This window comes from Euprymna scolopes, chromosome 8, assembly GCF_053919585.1.
Source record: "Euprymna scolopes isolate OS-2025 chromosome 8, ASM5391958v1, whole genome shotgun sequence".
Taxonomy (NCBI): Eukaryota; Metazoa; Mollusca; class Cephalopoda; order Sepiida; family Sepiolidae; genus Euprymna; species Euprymna scolopes.
Window position 1 is genome coordinate 102639980 of NC_136489.1, and position 24984 is coordinate 102664963.

General features: G+C 32.1%; 1 protein-coding gene across 5 annotated transcripts in view; it reads left to right on the top strand.

Annotated features, from left to right (window-relative positions):
* LOC145283681 (uncharacterized) overlaps positions 1-24984 on the top strand; it is a 60386-nt gene that overhangs the window by 19265 nt on the left and 16137 nt on the right. The window contains exons 2-5 of one of the 5 annotated variants that reach the window (XM_080132703.1): positions 336-392; positions 4419-4475; positions 4676-4753; positions 8050-8497. In XM_080132703.1, coding sequence (XP_079988829.1) covers positions 4724-4753; positions 8050-8497 — 478 coding nt within the window. In that variant the 5' untranslated portion in view covers positions 336-392; positions 4419-4475; positions 4676-4723. The remainder of the gene's footprint in view (positions 1-335; positions 393-4418; positions 4476-4675; positions 4754-8049; positions 8498-24984) is intronic. The other 4 variants (XM_080132707.1, XM_080132705.1, XM_080132704.1 and 1 more) reach the window with 4 other exon arrangements.

Consider the following 24984-nt stretch of genomic DNA (forward strand, 5'->3'; position numbering starts at 1 on the left):
TTGGAGAGAACAAGGGCTAACTCAGCAAAGCATTTCTTTATTAGTATAACTGAGATCAGATCAGACTCGCATACCTTAGAGATATCTAAGTTTTTTATGATATGGGAATAGATGATTATTAAATTATCAAGTGTGACTTCTGCCCACAAAGGGAAATTCGGGAGGGAGTGGTTTGCGGTTTGAATGACCCTTTGGTATTGACAAAAGGGTTGTTCGAACCACAAACCATTCCCTTTCAAATTAAAAAATTTTAAATAAAATTGATTGTATAATACATTTTTATAAAAGTTGAATTAATTGAACTTTAATTGAATTGAGTTTAATTTTCTTTGCAGGTAGTCAAATTATTACAATGGAGAAATGGAAACATAAGGAAATTTTCTGAAAAACCTGTAGGTCATCTTCTTGTTCTATTTATATAAAAAAAAAAAATCTTTTCACACTGTCCATGTCTAAAGCACAAGTTAAATGTTTTTGTCTTCCTTACTAATGCATCACCACTTATCAAGGCCTAAAAGCAATGCAAAGATAAGGGTTACTGCGATTGTCCATTGGTGATGAAGAGCACATTGAAAGGATTGGAAAAATTGGTAAAAAGTAGTAAGAATTTGAGTATTTAGATGGGTGGCCTGACAATTTGCCTATAAAACTACCATGTTGCAATCATCTGAAAAGTATTCCCATGGTATTGTATTCCATAAATGGCCATTCCTTGGAAGAAATTTTGTTTTGAAAGTTCCGTTTACTTTTAGGACAGAAAAGGAAAGGAAAATTCTTCCCAGTGGTTATAGCTAAGATTTTGTTGTGAATGTTTTACAAAGGGAGACCACAGATTTCCACTTGAGCTTATCACCTTGACAGAATAAAAAATATGACTGCGTGGGAAATGGTCTCTTGTTTTCTGAAGACATTAACAGCAAGAATTCATCTTATTACCACAAATGCTTAGAACTTTCCATTGTTTCATTATACCTAACATCAAACAGAATTTCTTTCCAAGAACTTCTCTGCAGACAGGTCATTTTCAAATCCAATGTTAACAAATACTTATATAAGTAATCGTATAAGTCCTCATAAGTAATCCAATTTTGTTTATTCCATTCTTCTGTTTTAATTCTGTTGTAATTTTTTCATTAACACAACTGACTATTCATCCATCTAATTAATCCTTATCTTCGAGTGGATGTTGGCCTTGATACGTAATGACTCCTGAATTAAAAAATATAACTTTTTTTTTTTAAAGGAAAAATGTTCTTGGTGGTTTTGTATATGTGTTGTGTTGGTATGAGAGTGTATATGAGATACTTTATGTAGGCATAAAAGTTCACTGGGAGAAACAAATATGTGTGAGATTATCAGCAGTAATAGTAGGTTTTGCTGTTTGATGTTTTTTTTCTGTGGACAATACTGATGATTGTGACTTGCTGCAATTGTTGCTGATCTTATGTGAACGATGTTGATGATGGCAGCTTGTCATAATTTTTTTCTGTCAATGCTGATATTGTTGGGTATCATTTATTCATTTCATATGAATCAGATGATTATTGTTAACATTCATTTCCCTGATATCTTTTTTGTTAGAATTCTTTCTAGAAAGACATCAGATACTTACGGGAGAAATCATGTGAAGATTGCCAACATCTCTAAGCGAAAGTATTTTTGTGGAATGAACTTGGCACACACCAGTTGTCAGTCCATGTTATTAGTCATCATCATGTCCTTTTTGATTCTGATGATTCCATTGAAAGCATGGCAACATATAATAATAATTTCTGCAACAGAGGCTGAGATCAATATCACGTGGAGAAAAGTATAATTTATTTCAGCATTAAGGCATTGTACATTGTGGGCTTGTCTGTGACAATCTGTTGAGCCGTTAGTTTGTTTTGGCTTTTTATACAATATGTGAGAGATTCTGAGATAGTTTTCTTTCCTTGACTGACCTGTGGTTTGGCTAATTGTTGTGTAGGCACTTAATTTTGTGTCCTATTATCAGGTTGAGCCTCAAATTGTTGTTTCTCAGACACTTTAAAATGATTTTTCTGCTTTGCACATCATATTGAATATAGCAACACTTTTTTTTTTTTTTTTAATTTTAAACCATGAACCAGTTTGTATGCAAGAAATGTAAGACAATACAGATGGCTGAAACTCTATGGAGGAAGTATATTTGGATGGTGAAGAGTTATTGAGATTGTTCAAAAATTTTGTTACTTTAGTGATACCATTGGAACACAGGGTAGGGTGGGGGTGGGGAGAAAGCAAAACAGTTTTACACTATTTTTATGTTCCTTAATGTTGATCAAAAGCAAAATATAAATGTTACTAAACCTTATGATTAGAATACTTATTCCAATTTTGATCAAAATCCATTACATAGTTTTGATTTTAGAAAATGTCTAAAATTTAAAGTTTTAACAGGTCTTAAGAAATTGAAATTTAGAGAATCTTGATTAATTAGTGTCTATTGACTATGGATAAAATTTAATGAAAATCTGAATTATTTTAATTTTCAAATGAGGGGTTATACCCATACTAGCTGGCAACCCGAAGTTACCCAGTCGTACAATACGCTTAAACATATTTTAATTTATGCAGATTGCATATGTATTATTATTGAATCAATCCTCTATTGATTATTATAGAATAGAAGGAATAATTTGCCCAGTAGACTAATTTGCAAAAAAAAAAAAAAAAAAATTAATGATGTCATTCATCAAATTCCGTCTGTGTTTGTTTACAATATCACATCAGCTGATATTTGGGCTTGATGATGAATGCCCTGGAAAAGTCACTTCTGATTAATATTTAGTTTTAAAATATACAAACAAAGAAATGATTTGTGATTTCAAATGGTACCTCTTCTTTTATCGTAAATTCAACTCCTTAATAAGAAAAAATTAAAATAAAATGGTAAGGTACACCTGGATTTGAACAGGGGATCATTCGATCTGTAGTCGAATGCTCTACCACTAAGCTATATCTCCAGATTATAAGAAATCTGTTTTTTAAGAGGAAATGATTTGCTGAAATTTTATCTTTCTTGGCTGGTGTAAAACATAATATTCCCCTGTAAAAATTATTTTTTTTAATCTATTTATCTATAAGAGAGAAAAGCTTTTTTTAAGATTGGATTTTTTTTTTGATTTTTCGATACTTATCAGAAGAATTTCTATACAAAACATATTTAAGAACGATGCCAGACATAAATTAGCTTTGGGTGAAATTTACAAAAGATAGCCTCAGCTATTTTGGAACCTATAAGGAACTCGCACACACACACACGTACAAAGTGACTTTTATATAGTAGAAATTATACTCTTCAAAACGCTTTCAAATATTTCAAAGAAACTGAAACTTGGGAATATTTATTAATTTATGTTTAATATCTGTTGTGAAAATTTCACAAAAATTGAAAGTATCTGGATTTTTGTAAAGGAATTTTATCCCCTTTTACCACCATAAAAATTAAACTAAATATATTGTATCGGGCGGGTTATCTGGATCAAATTGACTCTTTCCCTCCAGATTTCCATCTTCCATGGCACCAGGAAGCCCCCCAAGCTGTAAGTCAGCGCCTTCTGTCAATAATTTTGTGTATGTTTTGACAGCCCCCTCACCCCCACCCAGCGGTTCTGTGCCTGGGATCCCACAGCACCACACCACTGACAACTTCATCCTCTCCTTTGTTGCAATGTCTGGCATATCATGCCCCTACTTCTCTCACCACTGAAGAGATTCTGGGCAACCAACCACTAATGGTTGGATGTGTTTTCCAGCTTAAATTTAAACTTAAGCTGCAAAACTAAATATATTCTACATTATTAATTCTTATGCTTAGCAGCTGTGTTCCCAAATCCACAATGATCAGTCAATTAGTTTAGGAATGAATCCTGTTTATACAGATACATGAATAGTGAAGTAATTAAAATATAAAATTGACAAATGTTGAACATGATGGGGGGGGGGGGAATAAATCTGAATTATCTTCAAAAGTAATGTTTTTTACCATAAGATAAAAATTGGAACCAACTCATGAAGAAAATTGCACAGATTTGACAGTGTCCTTTTAAATTTTTATATATACGAGCTCAAACTTCCCACTTGAGGAACATGTTAGGATTACTTCCTTGTAAATTGAGGCATGGTTGTCTTCCCCTGTAAATTCAGTGCCAACAAATGTGTCATAAAGTTATTAACTTTTCTTCATAATTTTTTTTCTAGAAGAGTCAGTATTTTGATCGCTTCTACTCTTACCATTTTTTTTGGTTCACATTTATTTTACTTTCTTTCTCATTCTTTTGCTTCTCCTTTTCCATTTTTGTTAGTAAACTAAAACTGAAATACCAAAATGTTTTGATTTGACTTCGATGATATTTCTTAATTTTTCATATCTTTGAATTTAATTTTTTTTATAGGTTGTGGATAAGAAAAAATGCACAAAGGAGAACCTAAAGAAATTCAGTGAATCTCGTGTAAGTTTTTTTTTTTTTTTTTCTTTTTTTATTAAAAAAAATCTTTGGAGTTTTCATACAATTTAGCGATGAAAATGAATTCAATTTTCGTTGCTAAATAAACAGATTGAACAGAGGTATTTTAAAATTCATCTTGAATCCTTAAATGCTAATTCAGATTTTTTGAAATAAAATGAAATGATTTTGCCATAATTTTTCAGATTATAAGACCATCATCATTATCATTATCATCATGGAGAAGGAAGGCAATGAATTCTAGTAAAATTCCAGAAAAACCTGTAAGTTTGAATATTTATTGAATAATAGTAATTCTATGATTTGTGTTTGGGTGAGGAGTATTTGAACTATTATTCCCATCTTTATTATTTTCATAATGTGTCAGAAGATGTAATTGTGCAAGTCCACACTTCAACCTAAATAAAACAAAAGTACAGAAAAGTCTTTATAATGTATGTACCCATCATGGAACAAAAATGTCATAGTCCAAATATCACATAAATTGATCAAGTTTTTTTATAAAGAAAATCATGATTTTTAAGGAATTAATATGAAGTCGTTAATATTACAAGACTGATCTGGCAAGTTTGAATTATTGTGGAGTTATCTGCTTTTGTTTTTCAAGATTTTTTGCTTACTCATAAAATTTTATTTTCTTAGTTAAAAAAATAAAACTACTTGATCAATTTATATAATTTTTGGAATATGATGTCTTCATTCTGTGATTTGTACATGCATCAAAGATTTTTCTGTATATTTGTTTTATTTCTTATTTAGTTTGCATGTGGACTTGCATCTTTACAAACATTCTTTAACTATATAGAATACAAATCATTAATCATTGCAAAGAATTCTGAAAACTAATGATTGTAGATTTAAGTCTTTTATTCTTGCTAGAATCAAGCTCTAGTCAAAAAAAGTGGAAAAAAAAATTCACCATTTTAGAATTGATAAATGAAAAAATGCCCCCAAAATATTCAATGTTTCATTGATTATTACTCTTCCTTCTCCCTTTTTGATAAGCGACCTATCTACATTTGGTTTGGGGGAGAAGGGGAAGAATGAGTCTTATGTATTTAATAGCATTACTGCTTCATACTTACCCCATAAATCAATTGGTTAGCATGCTGTAGACAGATGTTGGGAGTTCAAACTTCACTCAGGCCACAATTGTTTAATTTTTTAATATTTCAAATTATAAGTTTTACTTTTCTTTTTCTTTTCTGCAATCTACATAAATTGTAAAAATTAGAAGCCTGCAGCTACTATTTATAAATTATTACTAATGAAAGCCAGAGCCGGACTTTTTTTGAAATTTTGAGTTTGAATTAGGCTACTGACTTCAGTCCTGGATGAAAATATTTGAGGATGGCAGCTTTATTTTTTTGTAATGATTTTTATGTTTGATGAAATTGAAGACCTCATTTAAAAACAAAAATCTTGAAATCAGTATAAATAGTTTGACAAACTATAAAATTTGAACAATTGAAGCAACTGTCATCATAAATATAAAAATATTTTGTAAATTATAGTGTCTATTATTACCCATAAATGGATCTGACTGATACCACCAATTTTGGTCAAGGCATACCTGAGAGTAGTGATAAGGAGTTATTACATCCTCTCCAAACTTCCCAAATTAGTTCGGTCACTAAATGCAGTTTTGTCTCCTACTCAGAATAGTCAAGTCGTTGATAGAATAGGTATAAAAACATAGGTAGAAAAGACTGGATTTGTGTCATGGTTTCGTGTCAAGTTGAAGACCTTGTTCAAGTGTGTCTGAAGCAGTTTAGTGTGGCGCTTGAAAAAAAAAAATTTGAGAATACATGTTTGAAAAAAAATAGGGGCAAGATCTAAGATAAACTTTGATATTTTTTAAAATTTTTGTGAAGTAAAACGAAGTTGGAATCCATAAAAATGTTTTTTTTTTCTGTGAATAGAACTTATTTGATGGATGACAATAGACCAGAATAATCATGAAACAAGGATGCACAACATTTCTTTGAATTATTTGAACTTCTGTTCTCACTTTGATATTATTCTCACAATGTTTTTGGTTGATGTAAACTTGCCTTCTTCAAGTGAATCTTGTTGAAATTGGAAATTTGTACAAAATTTTGAACTGAACACTTCATTTAGTCCATGGACATAGATTGTTCTCATTCTGGCCCTGTAAATTAAACAAAGAGTTTAGTTTTAACTTCTGTACAGATTCCTGAGATAAACCAGTCTTATCTGAAAAAGGTCAGAGGTTACATCAGTCAAAATGTAAGAATATGAGAATCATAATATTAATAATACAAGTTGTTAATCGTTATCTAAAATATTCCAAAACATAAAATGCTTTTGTTGCCAATTTCTCCAAATTTATTTTCAATTTTCACGTTATTTTTGTTTGTTTTATTTCCAACTTGATAAATTCTTCAGAGAATTAATCAGAATAGTTATTAGGATGAAATACTCAACGTTTTGCTGCATGGGTGTATGAGTATGTCTATTGGGAGATAATGCCAGTTTTGATTTAATTAAGCAAGGTCTTCTAAGTTGAGAGTAGTGTCTCCATTTCAAATATGTTTTCATCGACTAGCAAGACTGTTGACTTATGTTTAATTAGCAATTTAGAGAAGGTAAAAGATAGGTGGTGCTACAAGAATAGTTTATATAATGTTACTGAATTTTTGAGATGCAGTTTAATAAATTTTTATATTTGGATTGTTCGAACTATTGTTCTCATCTTGGTTGTTTTTCTCACAATGTTTTGATCAGTGTAACCTCCGACCATCTTTAGGTGTATATTCACAATGGATGTTATTGGTGAAAAAAAAAATTCCAAAAATTTATCGATCCTTCTCTAAAAAACATAGAGTAACATAATATCAAGTCGGTATGGATACAAATTTATACAAAAATGAAATAGACTCGACACCCTTTGCACTTAAATTCTAAAACCTATGTTCATTAGAAAAACAATTAGCAAAAACATTTTTTTTTTCCATCATTCACAAATAACTATTGGTAACTATTGTAAATATACACCTGAAGACAATTGTAGATTACATCAACCGAAATGTTGTGAGAATAACAACCAAAATAAGAGCAATAGTTAGAGCAATACAAATAAAAAATGATGAGTTATGAAAAAGAGATCTAATAGGTGGAAGCCATTTTGAAAGGCAAGACCAAGTAGTAGTCTATTTTTATATAAAGTTTGGTATGATTATATGTTTATATATTTCTATGTATAGGATTCACTCCTAAACTAATTAGGCGATCATTATGAATTTTGGAACACAGTTGTCAAGTGTAAAGGTTATAATGTGGACTATATTTAGTTTTATGCTGAATCATTAGAAAATCAGGGACAAATAATTTGAATAAATAGAAATAGCATCAGATAAAAGTAAAATTTTCCAAGTTTTCTTGCAGATATTTATGAACTTAAACTGATTAAAAGCTACAAGTGTTGAGCATTTGTTTAGGATCAGTCTTATTCTCCTTATAAATGTAACATTTTTTTTTTCTTCTCTTATTCTGGATTATTATTATAGAAGTTATTGTTTTTATTTATTTTTTTCAGGGACTTCTATATGTCATGGATGAAGACCCCTATGTTAGTAGTGGGGATGACAAACCAGAAGTTCGCCAAAGCACGATAGCACGTTTGTTGCTTTCAAACCGAATGACACGACCGGAGATCAGTTGTGCAGATGTGCCGTCAACTGCCGAAGATAGTGGTCTTGGTGAAGTGCCGACCATTACATTGGATGGGGACTCCTCCCAAGACCAGCAATACATGGTGAATTACGAGGCTGCCAGGAGTGACTTTGAATCAGCCAGAAGTGAGTATGACTTGAACCGGACAGATCTGTCACCTTTGGACGAGTACAGTGAGGACAGGTCCTCGCCTGAAAACCTGGTCACTCCGACCGGATTCTCTATTGCTGCTCGTCTCTACAAATGTAGATTTTGCAACTTTTCCACCATGAAGTATACCCAGCTTCAACTCCACATGCCAAAGCATGGTGGTGAGTAGAAACACCGTTTTCCATTCACTCTCCCTTGAGTGTGTGTATGTGTGTGCACGCGCAGTTTTTGTTCAAAACGACGTCTCAACCTGCTACTATTTTCCACGCTTTTCCCTCCTGATTATTTTCGAGGTGACTCTTCTTGTCACCGTCATTCTCAACCCCTATTAATTCTACTAAGTTCTCAAACAATATAGAAGTGAAAATAATTGTTACCCAGTTTGTAAAATAGTTAAAAAAAAAAAATAAAAAAAAAAAACTTTAGATGTTTTTATCTGTATTTTTTCAGTTTTGCTTTCTTGAACTAAAATCTCTTTTGGTGCTTATTTAGTATTAGTCACAAGTGAGAATCGCATTACAAGTAAAATACTTGGATGTACTTGCGTATTATACAGAAATAAGTATTCATGCTAAAAATCAGGAAAAAATGATAGTAGAAAGTTGCCTAGAACTTTTTATTAAAAATAAAAATCTTTCGATCCACCATTGATAAGAGCAGAACTACAGGTTACCAAAATGATACTGCATTACCTCCCCTGTTTTTAGTAATCTTCAATAGGTTCTGTTAGTGATGCGAAAATTGAAATATTAAATTTCAAGTGAAACCAATGGTATTTACTGAATTATGTAGCAGTTATAAAAAATATTAAAAAATTATGAAAAACAATGAGGTAGAAAATTAATTAAAGGAAATAGTTTTCGAAGAAATTAGCAATTTCAGCATACATAACTGAAGAGCACGTAGATTAACAAGGGAGGTAATTCATTTTTGAAAACTTAAAAAATTAGTCCAATTCAAACCGAGTTATTTCCCTCATATTTGCATCGCACTTGACAAAACAAACATGGCGAAATAATTTTTCCGTTGAATTATGAAAATGTTTTATGTAATATTCGGAAATATTTAACTAATTTGTGGCATGATCATTAGGTAGATTGTTTAAATTGACAAAAATTGTAAGTAGTTGTATTTTTTAATGAAAACTCATTTTTTTTGCTGTCAGATTTCGGCTATAATAACGAAAAACCATTCAATATTAGCTAATATGATAAAACTGCAAGTCATTGATTTTTATTTGTAATTAATCTGTTACTCAATCACTTTTTCTAATTTTGATGAGGATACTTATTTTTGCATGCTATGTACATATTGTTTTTACTTGAAATGTGATTTTCAATTGTAACTAATACTATAGAAGCACCATTTTTTTTTATTATTTTTTTTTTTTTTAAATTTTGTTCCACTTATTTAATACTAGCAAAGATACTCGGCATTGCCTGGGTCGTCTAAATATAATCTCATAAAGGATCTCTCTAGTTTGATGAATGACATTTTTCCTTATGATGTCGTAAAGGATCTTCCCCCATGTCTTTCATCACTTTTAGTGGCTGACATTATCCTTTTATGACATCATTTATGCATGGGGACAGACAAGATAATAAACAGACCTAAAATTAAAAAATATCAGCAAAGATGCTGAACATATTGCCTAGATTGTATAAATAAAACATCATAAAGGATCTTTCTCTCTTGCTTGACAACATTGTGACATCATCCCTTTATGACGTCATTCATTGTGCACAGGAACAAACAAACAAGACACAGTTTTAGTATATTAAGCCCACTATCATAAAGGGTTTTCCACATGATTTTACACTGTTTTAGTGGATGGCATCATCGCTTTATGATGCCACCAGTGTACATGAGAACAAACAAGGTAATTAGCAATATACTGGACTTTCCATGTCTAGATGGTTCATCTAGTGATATATATAAGGGAAAGAAAAGTAAAATTTTAAGTTGAAATTTACAATCAAAATTTATTGTTTGACTAAATACTCTAAAAAACTATTTATAATAAGCTCTACTCTCTATTGCGTATTGAGATTTTTTGATTTGGTTGGGATTAAATTATCTATATATAAATATTAGTATTTATATTAGATTGAAGTTTACCATTGTGTATATCAGGTAAACACTACATCCTTTTTGATTTCATTACTTATATATATGTCACTGTCCATATAGATGACCTGTGACCATGTGTTTATGTTCTCTCTTAAATTTTGGTTACTTTTATCATTTATGGTGTCATAATGGAACTTCCTTGTCTTCAACCTGTTTTAATGAATGACATAATCGTTTTGTAACATTATCCCTTTGTGATATCATTGAGTGATCACAGAGATAAACAAGATCCTCCAAGTTTTAATAGTGTGTGTATATATAAAGTAAAATACCTTTATTTTCATAATTCAAACTTAAGGATAAAAAAATATTTTATATCTACAGACCAACTTCAATGGGTAAATGACATAAATGCTGGTTGATTGAACATCAAATTTTGATTATTTGTATTATTCAGGCTACTGTTCTCATCTTGGATGTTATTCTCACAATGTTTTGGTTTATGTAATCTTTGACGTTTTTCAGTTATGTCTTGTTGGAACCAGGAATCTGCACGGTATTCCAAATGAAACTCTTTATTTAATCCATAATGATAGCTTGCTCACATTCCATCAGCCATAACTTTAATTCAGCATAAAGATTTTTTAGTTCAACAAGACTCACTGGAAGATGGTCCGAGGTTACATCGTCTGAAACATTGAGCATAACATGAGAATAGTAATCCCAATTATTGATTCTTATATAAAAACTTCTGAAACATGAACACTAATGTTGAAAAATTTATCAGGTTATCATCCTGGCTACTGGTCACACTGGCTCAGATTTGGCTCAATCTACTGCTGAATAATAGGGATGGACAAAATATAATTGGAGAGGGGAAATTAGAGGATATCACTAAATGGATATCAGACTACAAAATCAGCTATGTGAAGTTCAAATCGTTATTGATCTATTCTGATTTTTGTGCCCTTATACTGTTGATAGACCTGCAATTCCCACCTATGGCAACTTGAGTTCTATTAACCATATACAATGAACTGTTTACAATAGATATTTTGCTTTGGTATCAAATAACCTAGGAATGGTTGATATGCTATAAAACAAACAAACTTGTTGGCTTAAAACATTTAAATATTTTCTCTTGTTACCATTTAATGTAAAGATAAGTCTTATTGCAATAAAAAGCTGACCCTAATTACTTGCCTCTCTACATGGACAGAGTTAGTCTCTTTTTAATATGGAGAAAATCTAGCTTCCAAAAAGGAGCATTTTAGATTAGGACAAAAAAATGGAGAATTGCTTTGGTCTAGAAATATTTCTTGTTCACTGACCAAAGATCGAACAGATGAAGTGTAGTATTAAAACGGATACTACACTTTGCTCTCAGCCAGAAGGTCAAGGAAATGCCAAGTGTCTTTAGTTGTTGAATTTCATAAAGACTAACTTTGGTTATAACATTTGTTATGCTTGTTTTTTGTTGTTTTATTACCTTATATGGAATTTATAACAAGAGTTTATATTTTCACATTTAATATTGTTATCACATGAACTTCATAATTATATCTGATGGCTCAGGGAGTCATGAATTATTGAAGGAAGTGATCTTGAGTATGATTGTAGATTTTTAGTTGAATAGTTCATCAACAATAATGGTATCTACTTTTGATAGGTTGAGTGTGGAAGATTTTCAAGATTGTATAAATAGCACAGGTTTTGCCATTTGGTCACCAGAAGGTAAAAAAATTACTGAATGTCTCATACATTATTAATTTCATTTTCTCTAAATTTTCATTGGTTATTAAAGGAGTTATTTTAAGACTAAAAATTGATGCCCAATATGAGACAACTGATTACTGTCTTAAAAGAAAAAGTATAAAAATAAAATCTTGTTTTATTTAGATTTTTAAAGTTTTAAGACATTTTTTTATTTGAAAAATGGTGTCAAATGAGAAAATATAAAAGATTTTTCAAGAAAACAAAAATTGTGACTTTTGTTTTTTGGTTTTAGTTTTTCTTTTTTTTTTTCTTTAATGAAAAACATTTTTAACTTTAATTAACTCTTCCATCTGCTCTGATATTAATAGATAAGGAATGTATTAATCTTTATTAGGACGATCGAATATTTTATAAACAAGATATTCTGTTTATATTAGATCTGTTAATCCTTATTTCTAAAATTGCAAGTTAGTGCAAAGTAAAACGAATGATTTAAGTATGTGTTTTGGGAGATCATTGATGTAGATCAGGAAAAGAGTTGGGCCCAGGATGGACCCCTGAGGGACTCCAGCATTAATACTGTGGGCCTCTGATTTCTGCCTATCAACCACTACTCTTATGAGCCTATCAGAGAGAAATGATTTAATAATTGAGGAAATATTTCCAGTTATACTGTAGCTGGAAATCTTGTGAAGTAGGCCTTTATGCCATACCTTATTGAAGGCCTTAGACATGTCAAGAGCAATTGTCCTAGAAAAGAAGCCTTTGTCGAGAGATTCACTAATCTTATGAGATATAACCATTAGCACATCTGCTATAGATCTAGCAGAACGGAAACCATATTGCATGTCACTAAGAAGGTTGTTTCTGCTGAGGTGGTTGACTAGTTCTCTATTTAATATGGATTCCAGAAGCTTACTCATGACACACAGGAGACTTATTGGTCTGTACTGAGAGGGAGATGACTTATCACCTGAATTCTTAAATACAGGGAGTACTGATGAGGTTTTCCAGGGTGTTGGGAAGTACTTCTCCTTAAGGCAAGCTTAAACAGTTTTGTAAGTATGGGAGCAAGTTCTGGTTGAAGCTTTTTCAACACTATAATTGGAATGCCGTCAGAGCCAGTTGCTTTACTGGAATCAAGGTTCTTGATTAGCTTGGCGACCTCACGCACAGATATTTGTATGTTGCATAGCGTGTTGTCTGTTATATGAGGAAATACGGGTAGTTGATAGCCTTCATCACATAGGGTAGAATTAGCTGCAAAGTTTTTTGGCAAATAGTCTGGCCTTGTCTAATGCTGACGAGATGACCTCAGGTCCATTGATGATGGTTGGGATAGAATGCACGCTTCTGTTTAAGATCCTGTTTGCTATTTGCCAAAACTGGTGGGAACCAAGCCGCGGCTCAACTACTTTAGATTTAATGGACTGAGCATATAGCTCTCTTGCATTTTTTATTACTCTTTTACAGTGGTTTCTGGCAGTCCTGAAAGCAGCTTTAGTTTCAGTACATCTATTACATTGGAGAATGGTATACATTATTATAAAGAACTTATTTATCTCCTGCCCATGGCAGGAATATGTGACACAGGGTTGGGAAAGTGAGATTTAAGGAGCCAATTTCCTAGAGAAAGAACACTCTGGCCTGCAAAAATTATCTGGATATCCTCATCAGCATTCCCTGATAGGAGTGCATCAGGTGATTAGCAACAAACTAACCCTTTCTCAAAGGGTGAGAAGGTAAAATCTCCTAGGGCTGCCAACAGAGACCAAGCCACCTCAGCAATGACCTAGACTCTGGTGGCTTTGGTGGATGATGAAAAAATAAAATCATTATTTTGCAGTTGTCAGCTGAAATCTATACAAAATTTCAAACTAAATCCTTTATTTAATGCATGACTGAAATGTGAGAATAACACCAAAGATAAGAATAGGAGGCTGCATAATACAAATTATCAATCTTCATCTAAAAAATAAAAAAATGTATCACATTTTTTTATTTTTTAAAAATTTTTTAGACATCCAATAAAATACATTTTGTATGCAAGAAATTACAATATATGGGTTCTTGTTTAGTTCTTTCGCACCAGGCTGGTGCCCTTATCAGATTCCTTACTATTACTCCACTCCTTCTGCGATCAAGGGTCTTGAGACGCCGGCTTCATTAGTTTTATTCTCTTGTGTTATTAAAACTATTTACAAAACTCTAAGCAAAAGTTGCAATTTTAATTTTACTACATTGGAACAATGTAGTACCAAAAAATGTATTGAAAGAAAGTTGACATTCAGTTCTATCTAGTTATGTTCTATAGAGTAACAAGATCTATCCTGGCAGAACTTTTCTATACAGAAAGTTGCATTGCTAGAACAATATTCATTAGAAGATGCTGAACATCCATGTCACATATAGTCTGCCTTTTCTGTTGATCCTATTTAGTTTGCAATGTTTGTGATGTGTAACATGTCAGATTCTATGAGGGGACATATTCACATTTTCTTTTGAGAAATTCTTGGGTTGCAAGTGGAACAGGTCTGATTTAACTTTGGAAACTTGCAGCAAAACCAGTTATCATTGGTGACTGACCCTAGAGCATCTACGAGATGTTGTTTATATAATGAACAGATGGGAAAATTAGGTTCATGAATGTTTGCAATAATGTAGAAGCCATGAGATTTGGCATCAATCACTGCAACAAAAGTCTTTATTTGTATTCTTTTACAAAGTATTACTCCTATCATATATATATATAGTGTGTGTGTGTGTGTGTGTGTGTTATGAAAAAATATTTATGGCAATTAAGCTAGACAAAGGCTTCTGCATTTCATTAACATTGGGAATCATCAAATTAAAATGCATGGAATCCATGTTATTAAGTGTTATATATATATATATATATATATATATATATATATATATATATATATATATATAATGTGATGTTTAGTCTAGCTAGATAACCAATAAGATTCATTGTTTGTTCCTCCCATGGGTTAATGTTTTCATTAGCCGATGGCAAGACTTTTCACGAACAAATGTTTGACTGACTTCTACTTTCTTCTTTTGTTCTGTTTTGTATAGAGATGACTCGCTCTTTTGTGAATGTATCAAATTAATAGGTTTTCTAATTTTAACATGTGCATGATTGGGGTAGTTTTTCTTTTTTAGGTGTTGTTTTAGTTTATTTTTTTTATTTAATTATTTTTATATTAGTTTTTATGTATTATCCTAAAGTAAAGTTTATTCTGTGTATACAGTTATTTGCTATTTCCTTCCTACAGTTTAATAGGTTTTGCAGATCTTTAAAGTTTGAAATTTCAAATTTTTTATTCAGACAATCTACACAAGTTGTCTAAATTTTTATATGTACCGGTCTGTCATTATCTTCCACTTGATTTGAGCTCCCAGTAATGGATCGCTAGTACTGTTTTTATATATATATATAGATATACCCACACACAAATATAAATGTGAGTGCAGGTGTGTGTATAGCTTCTATCATAAGTTAGTTGAACAAAAAAAAAAAAATTGCTTGATCGTATGTTCTAAAGAGCTAATATAAATTATTTTATTTAAATACTATGCATTAATCTCTATTGGGATACCCAGGTTTCATTCTGGATTTAGAATAAAATCTGACGAGTCATCACAGAAAGATTCATCAGTCCTCCTCTGTTACCAAAAATGTCAAAATCAAACTAAGATTTGAAATTTTAAACATGTGGGTGTACTTACATAACTAAGAAGAAATGTAACCCATTGGGTTTCTTATTAAAGTCATGTTAGATTGTTAGAATTAGGGGAAAAGGTGAGTTTACAAATACAAAATAAATTAAATTTTAAAAATAAAAACAAAATCCCAAATTTGTTATTCTGTTTGCTATATCTCCCTTTTCTTTTTCTCTCTCTCTTTAGAACTCTAGCTATGGACTAAATAGTATTAATACTTGTGATATTCCTTATTTTTTATAATGAACTATTTCAATGTTTGATAGTTAGTTTCATTATCTTTAACTGTTAATAAAAAAAGAGAGAATGCGAGAATGATAGAAACAAGAGTGAGGCGGGGGGGGGGGCAAACAACATAGAATAAGGATGAGAGTAATAAACAGAAAATTAGTAAGAGATGGATGACTTGCTGAATAAATTTCAAATTAAGACTAATTAGAGCAATCAAAATTGATTTTTTTTTTTTTTTTTTTTTTTCAAATATAACTCAATCCGAAAACTAAGTAATATTTTAACATGTTTTGTGTCATTAAATTATATAGGAAAAAATTCATACAAAAATAAACAGTGATTAACTCAGTTGTAATACACTAATACGGATGGATATATTACCTAAAATTTGATTAGACATTGCTACCGGTGGTTTCAGAAGAGATGTATGTACATCTTTATTTATATAAAGTTAGGCATGTTTAACTATTTGTATGTACAGTATTCACTCCTAAATTAACTAATTATTATGAATTTTGGAATGCAGCTTCCAGGCATAAGGGTTTGTAATCTGGGCTATATTTATGTTAATTTACTTTTGGACAAAGCGGGTATAGAAGCCCTTTGTAAAAATTCAGATACTTCCAATTTTTTGTGAAATACTAACAATAGATATTAGACATAAATTAATAAATATTCCCCAAATTTCAGTTCCTTTGCAATATTTTTTAAGAAGTATTTTTACAGGATATAATATGAGCATATATATATATATATATACAATGAGCACAACCTCTTAATTAAAATTTCAAATATTTTAGTTTTGCATTGAATATAATAAATATTCATTTGACACCAATTAAACGAGATTCCCTGAATTTCCATTTATCTTTAAGCTAAAGCCTTAAATTTTAGACATTTTCTAGAATCAAAATAATGTAATAGGTTTTTATCAAAATTGGAATAAGGATTTTAGTTATAAGGTTTAGTAGCATTATATCTTGATTTTAATGTTCTTAAGAGGACATAAAATTGATGCAAAACTTTTGTTTGGAGAATTCATTTTACCCATTTTGGAATGGGTATTCTTTCAGCATATATTAGTGTTGAGACGATTAATTGGAATCGGGAAATGAAAAAAATCAGAATTTTTGGGGATATTGGAATTAAAAAAAATTGTGCCTATTTTTCAATGCCTCAAACAATTATCTTTATTTCTTTGTTTTTATTCAAAACTTAATTTTCTATGGCTTGTAGTAATGATGAAATGATAGATTTATTGATTTTAAACTACCAATAAAATTAAAATTTATAAATTACACCCATAAGTGTGTTTTACATTTACAAAAATACATCCACATTTTACATGGGTTTGTGCAGTAATCCGAATCCCTATTCAACAAAAACAATATATTTAGAAATTTAAATGGAATCAGAATAGGTAATTTAGAACAGAATCAATAATTGTATTGGAATCAGGAAAAATATTGGAATCGTCCCATCATTAATATATATATACAGTGGGTAGCAAAAGTATTTGGTACATTGTTTTTTTTGTATTTCTCAAAAAATATCAAGTTAATTTGAATGAAATTTGCACTCAATATTTGAACTTTGAATTATCTATCTAAAAATAAGAGAAATAAAAATATACTTAGTTGACAAATATTTATTAATGAAAAATCAAATTATCCATATGCATAAGTATTTAACACATTTACTATTATTTAGTTGTATATCCTCTGTCCTGCCTTACAGCCTCCAAACGTTTTCTATAATTGCCTACTAGTTTCTTACAAGCATTTTCTTGTAGTGTCAGCCATTTTTCTTCGGAAACTTTCTTCAATTCCTTAATATTCTTGGAATCTCTTGCATGCAACCTTAACTTCAAAGTTTTCCACAGATTTTTGATGGGATTTAGGTCTGGTGACTGGCTAGGCCACTGTAGAACACTAGTCTCATTATCCTTAAACAATTTCAGTTTTTTTAACCTTATGCTTGGTATCATTGTCCTGCTGGAAGATAGTCATAACCCAATCTTAGGTCTGCGGCACTCTTGAGCAGATGTGTTGACAAAATCTTCATGTATTTTGCTGTATTAATTTTTCTTTCTATGAATTACATTCCTCCAACTCCATTTGCAGAAAAGCAGCCCCAAATTATCACATTTCCACCTCCAAATTTTACTGTGGGAATGGTATTAGATGGTTTAAATTCTGTGTTCTTTTTTCTCCATATATAGGTGCACATGTTTCTCCCGAAAAGCTCAATTTTTGTTTCATCTGACAAAATAACTTTGTTTTAGAAGTCATCCGATTCATATTAATATTCATAAACAAATTTCAAACGATCTTTTACGTGTCTAGAACAACAATGGAGTCTTTCTTGATGATCTAGAATACAGGCTTGTACAATTCAATGATCTGTTGATTGTGTTTTTGCATTCTTCAATACCTGCTTTCTGCAAACCCTTCTAAATTTCTGAATGAGTCAGAAATAATTCTTTCTTCACGTTACGAGCAATGTAACAAGCAGTAACTTCATTTAATTTACATGGCTGACTACTTCTTAGATTTTTAGTATTATCACCTGTTTTCCATTTTCTCACGATGGCCCCAACTGTACTCACCACTAAATTTAGTTCTGAAGCTATTTTCCTGTACCCTTTTCCATCTTTGTCTTGCTATGATTTCCTGGCACATATCATTAGTCAATTCCTTTGTTTTAACCATTTTAAAACAGTAATGAAAGAGGCAACCTGCAGTGTCTGAGAGCTGTTATCAACTGACCTGTAAGGAGTCAGAACCCTAGGGTGCCTTCTGATTGGTTGAAATATTGTAGCAGGGTAAAATGACTGCTTGAGAATGCAATTTGATAATGTGTTAAATACTTTTGCATATGGGTAATTTTATTTTTTCTTAAGCATTTGTCAACTAATATCTTCATTTCGGTTTTATTTTTAGATAGATAATATATGTGTTCAAAGATTGTGTAAATTTCATTCAAATTAATTTGATATTTTTTGAGAAATACAAAAAAAAAAAAAAACAATGTACTAAATATTTTTGCTACTCACTATATATATATATATATATATATATATATAATAATGTGTGGGTGTATATATACACACACACACACACACATTATTAGAATGTGCTAGTCAGTCTTGTAAACTTTATCAAACTGATACACATTAGATGGAAAATGTGTAAGGTGAAAGATTTGTGTATATGAAGTTGTCAAAAATTGTACACAAGTAATAAGGTGGGAAGATTTTAACATTTTTTTTCACAAGGTAATGATCAAAAAATTATTAAAAAGAAAAAGGCATTTAATCCATTCAGTTTGTTTTGTTTTGTGGCATTTGGAAAAAAAGGAAGACAAAACTTTGTTTGATGACATGCTTCATTAGAAATTAACTCTTTTACTTTTCTTTAATTTTTTTTTTAACATTCTCATCTTTTTATTGACATTTGATTGTCTTATTGAAGTTAAAATTTGTAACCCCAGAAGAAGTTTGAAACATGGAAACTAGATATAACAGCTGTTGAAGTTTGCTGACCCAATTATATACATAGACATACATAACACATACACACACACATATTTCTGTCGGTGGATGTTAATATATACATAAAATATTCATATATTGAATTTTGTCCTACCAATCGTTTCCTTGCTCTGAAAGGCAATTTATCAATGATTTCAATTTACGGAGTGATTTCTCATTACCCATTTTTCTTTCCAAAGATTGTGTATGTCATAAATATACACATATTTTTTCTACTTATGAGTTGAAACTTTTACTAACATATTTGTTTGGTTAATCACTGTTATTTATTTCTTAGATTGAGTACTGTTGACATATTGTCTCCAATATCAAATGTAAAAATAATTTCTCTTTATTTTGAAATTGTCATAAATTAGATTTTGTCATTGTCGCTATCATCATAATCATGGTCTAAATACACATGATGATAATGACATCTTCTATGATATAATAAAGACCAATGTGTATTTATTTCTGAATGTATAAAGTGTGTGTATGTATGTATGTGTGTGTGTGTGTGTATATATATATATATATAATATATATATGTTTTCCATCCAGTCATGCAAAATTTAGTGAATAAAGCACGTCTTTAGTTTTATTTATGAAACATCAAACTTTAAATTGTCAACTCTATTTTCTTTAATTGCAGATTTGACAGCTATTATTTATTTTGAGTTCAGCTTTGTTTGGCAATTCATCATGTGGTTTTAACAGGATGGAGCCACATGCCACACGATACAGTCAATTTATTGAGAAAAACATTTGATGAATGAGTAATTTCACAAAATGAACCTGTCAACTGGCCATCTCATTAGTGTGATTTAACCCCATTAGATTATTTTCTTTGGAGTATGTAAAGTCCCATGTCTATGCTGATAAAGCAGATACAATAGACCACTTGGAAGACATTTGAGGTGTTAGTGCCAAAATACACCTTAATTTAATACATAGTTCGAAAAATTGATTTCTAGAGTATGCCATATATGTGTGAGCCATATGCTCGAAATTGCATTTAAATTATGTTAAAAATTCATCTTTGCAATGACCCACATATATATAGAATAAAATTTTTTCTGTTATTTTAATTTAAAGTTCACCATCCATGAAAATACACCTTTTAGCTCCCAAATGAAACTATTTTAAGACTTACTCTGCCACCTGAAATGAACTTTGAAAGAAATCCTCCACTCTATAATAAATCAACAATGAGTGTTTATTTTTTTTCTTTAGGTCATCAAAAATGATGATAATTTATGTACGAAAAATTAAATTACTGACATGATTCAATGGTTTTATATGAATAATTTAGTAATGAACAAGTAGACTGTCCAGCATTGCCCGGTCGTAAAATTTGCTTAAATATATTTTGATTAATGCAGATTTCATATTTATTATACTAGCAGGAATACCTGGCATTGCAGTAAGGACCCCCCCCCCCCTCCCCGGGAGATGGTAAAAAGTGGTAGTGACGGGTGTTTAATCAAAACAACAGTAGGCAGTCCAGGTGGATAGAGAGGTGTCCAAAAAAAAAAGTGGTAGTAGGCAGGCAGGCTTGAACCCGTAATGCGAAGGAGGAAAAAAGTGAAAAAAAAAACCTAACGTCTTACATGATGAATTGTGAAAATGTTGGTGAAAAAAGCGACTGCTCCTTGTGAAAAGCCGCAGAATTGAAGGTGACGGAATTAATGGTTTTAGCCAATTTTTCAATTTTTGTCGTCCGAAAGATCAAGCTTTAAAATGATATCGATTTTGTCACGGTCCGACACGTCTGTCGAAAGTTTTTGGCAGACATACAAACACACACACATACACATTTTGCCTTATATATAATAGACTAGCAGTGGTACCCAGTGTTGCCCGGATGTGGAGAGATGGCATAGTAAAGATATTGAGCAAGGGCAAGGCATAAAAAAAATCATGGAAAAATAAAAGAAAAAATAGGAAAATAAAGTAAACAAAAAAATCACATAAATAACTCTGTATTTTAAAACTTTCAACAACCACAAAAAAAAAATACAGTCCGTTATGTGGCGCGAACGTGAAACCTGCAGCCCTGATATCCACTGCTCCATGATGACATCACCGAAATTACATGTTTTTTCTATTTAAACCAATTCAAGAAAGACCTGTATTTAAGAATTCAGGTGATCGCTCATCCCCCTCTCAGTACAGGTCAATAAGTCTCCTGTGCATCATGAGTAAGTTGCTGGAATCTGTGTTAAATACAGAAGTAATCAACCATCTCAACAAAAATAACCTTCTTAGTGACACTCAATATGATTTCCGTTCTGCTAGATCTACAGCAGATGTGCTTACAGTTATATCTCATAGGATTAGCAAATCTCTCGACGGAGGCAACCTTTCTAGGGCAATTGCTCTTGACATATCTAAGGCCTTTGATAGGGTATGGCATAAAGGTTTACTTCATAAGATCTCTAGCTATGGTATTGCTGGAAATGTCTTCTCAATTATTAAATCATTTCTTTCTGATAGGTTCATAAGAGTAGTAGTTGAGGGACAAAAATCAGAAGCTCACAGTATTAATGCTGGAGTCCCTCAGGGGTCCATCCTGGGCCCAACTCTTTTCTTGATCTACATTAATGATCTTCCAAATCACATCCTTACATCATTTGTAGACATCTATGCTGACAACACTACCATTTATGGTAGCACATCTAAGACAGTAAATGACCAAATCTCTCCAATTCTCTCTCCTCTGATCTTGAGCACGTAGTACAATGGGATAAGGAGTGGCTGGTTACTTTTAATGCATCTAAAACCAAGCTTCTCTCTTTACATCATCAACATTCTGATCCACATCTGGCATCAATTGAAATGAATGGCTCTCGTCTTCAGGAGGCCTCAAGTTTTGACAAGCTTCTTGGCTTGACCATTACTCCTGATCTTAAATGGAACACGTACATCAAATCTGTTGCCAAGGCCGCTGGAAAAATAGTGGGATCTTTCTATCGATCCAGTAGATATCTCACTGCTGATGCTATTCTCTATCTATATAAGAGCCAGGTACGTCCAAGGATGGAATGCTGTTGCCACATCTGGGCAGGAGCTGCTAGAAAGGACTTGGCCTGCCTTGATAGAGTTCAAAATAGACTTCGTAGCCTCGTAGGAGATGTCTTTTTCTCTTCCTTGCAACTTCTATCTCACAGAAGAGATGTTGCGAGTTTGTCTCTGATGTATCATTATTTTCATGGAAAGTGTTCGACTGAGCTTCAATCTATGGTCCCCCCTCGCCAAACTTTCACAAGAAACACTCGTCTAGCTGTAAACACTATCAATAATTCCCCCCACTCTTTATCTGTGCCTAAATCTAAACGTAGATTCCATGAACAAAGTTTCTTTCTTAGAACTGCACGCCTGTGGAATTGTCTTCCGTTTTCCTGCTTTCCGGCTGACTACAATATGCTGTGTTCAAGTCTAACGTAAATAAGTTCTTGATGAGCCGTTCCATATAAGTTTTCAAATTTAATAAATTTTCATTACTAATGATTACTATATTGTCCAATTTCTACTGTACACGCTTTAACCCTTATCCTTGAGTGGCCTCTTGGCCTTGATAATGTGGTGATGCCTATGTAAAAAAAAAAAAAAAAAAAAAAAAAAAAGACCGCTAGATGGGCATGCGTAGTTGCTGAAGTCTGTTAAAAAGGAACACTTTTTTTTTTTTTTTTTTTTTTTTTTTGCAACCCTCCCTTCTTTTAAACGATTATATCTATACGAAATAATTGAGTTTTTTTTCTGATTTTCAAATATTCTACTGAGACATCATTCTTTCAGATAGTACGAGTTTTGACCCAATCCAATGCCACTGAAAAAAGCTTTTAGGAGACATACAAACACACACATTTTGCCTTTTATATATTAGACTAGCCTGGGTACCCAGGTGTTTGTACTGCGGAGGAGGAAAAGAATGTGAAAAAAAAACCTAGTGTGTTTGCTGTTGTGCCCATCGCCAAACCAGAACTGACGTAGGTTTAAATTAAGGCTAGGCAATCGAAAAGAGGCGATGACTCTCGAAAATATTGGCGAAAAAAGCAGCCCTTCCCTGTAGAAAAGTGCGCAGTTGAGGGTGAAGGAATTAATGTTTTTGGCCAATTTTCAATATTTGTTGTCCGAAGGGTTGAGCTTCAAAATGATACCGATCTTTTGAAAATCCGTTGCCTCTCTCAAAAGTTTTAGGCAAACATGCATACATACATACATACATACATACATTTAAACAAAGAGATGAGATTTATATTATAGACTAGCCTGGGTGCCCGATGTTGCCTGGTGTTTGGAGGTGTGTGCTAGCCAGAAAAAAAAAGTGGTAGCGGGCAAGCAGGCTCGAACCCATGCCATGAAGGCGGAAAAGAAAGTAAAAGAAAATCTGCCGTCTTAGCTGACCGGAAGTCAAAAGTGTTGAAATTAACCAAAGTCAATACTACGGTGACAATGACCCATCCTTGTACAAAGCGTCAGAGTTTAGGGTGAAGGAATTTATGTTTTTGGCCAATTTTTCTATATTTGTCGTCCAAGATTTCAAGCTTCAAAATGATAGTGATCTTGTCAGGATCCGTTGCCTCTATCGAAGTTTTTGCAAGACATACAAACATACATTTTAAACAGACGGGTGAGATTTATATTATAGATTAGTGGGGGTACCCAGCATTGTGTAGGTGTTGCGGTGGTGTAGTAAGGGTAGGAATAAAAAGCAGTCTGTTGGGGAGGGGAAACTACAGGGTCAAGAAAGGTGTTAAAAAGAAAGTGGTGGTAGGCTGGAATCCGTAACGCGAAGGTGGAAAAGAAGGTGAGGTTAAAAAAAAAAAGTGGTAGTAGGCAGGCAGGCTTGAACCTTTAACACGAATGAAGGAAAGAAGGTGAACAAATGTAACGTGTTAGCTTATGTCACCATTGCGCAAGCAGAAATTGCATGTGTTGAATTTAAGCATAGTCAATTGAACGTATGATAAATGCCTTGCCACTTTTTCAGTTTCATTTTATGAGAAAGCCCAACAAACACCTGAGATGACACCACAGTGGGAATTTTGTTTAATTCTATCAAAAAAACAGACGGTGTCTGTTTGTGAATCTGAGATATGATTTGGGAAGTATACGAAAACTTGTCGAGGAATCTAACCAATGTGAGAATCCTGATTTGAAAAGCCTTTCACGGACTTAGACAAATGCTTGCGCCCATTTTGCCTTTTATATATTAGACTAGCAGGGGCACCCAGCGTTGCCCGGGTGTTTTGAGGTGTGTTGAGCACAAAAAAAACATGTTATTAGACAGGCAGGCTCAAACCCGTGACTAACATGTGACGCAAAGGCATAAAAGAAAGTGAAAGAAAACCTAACATCTTACCACTA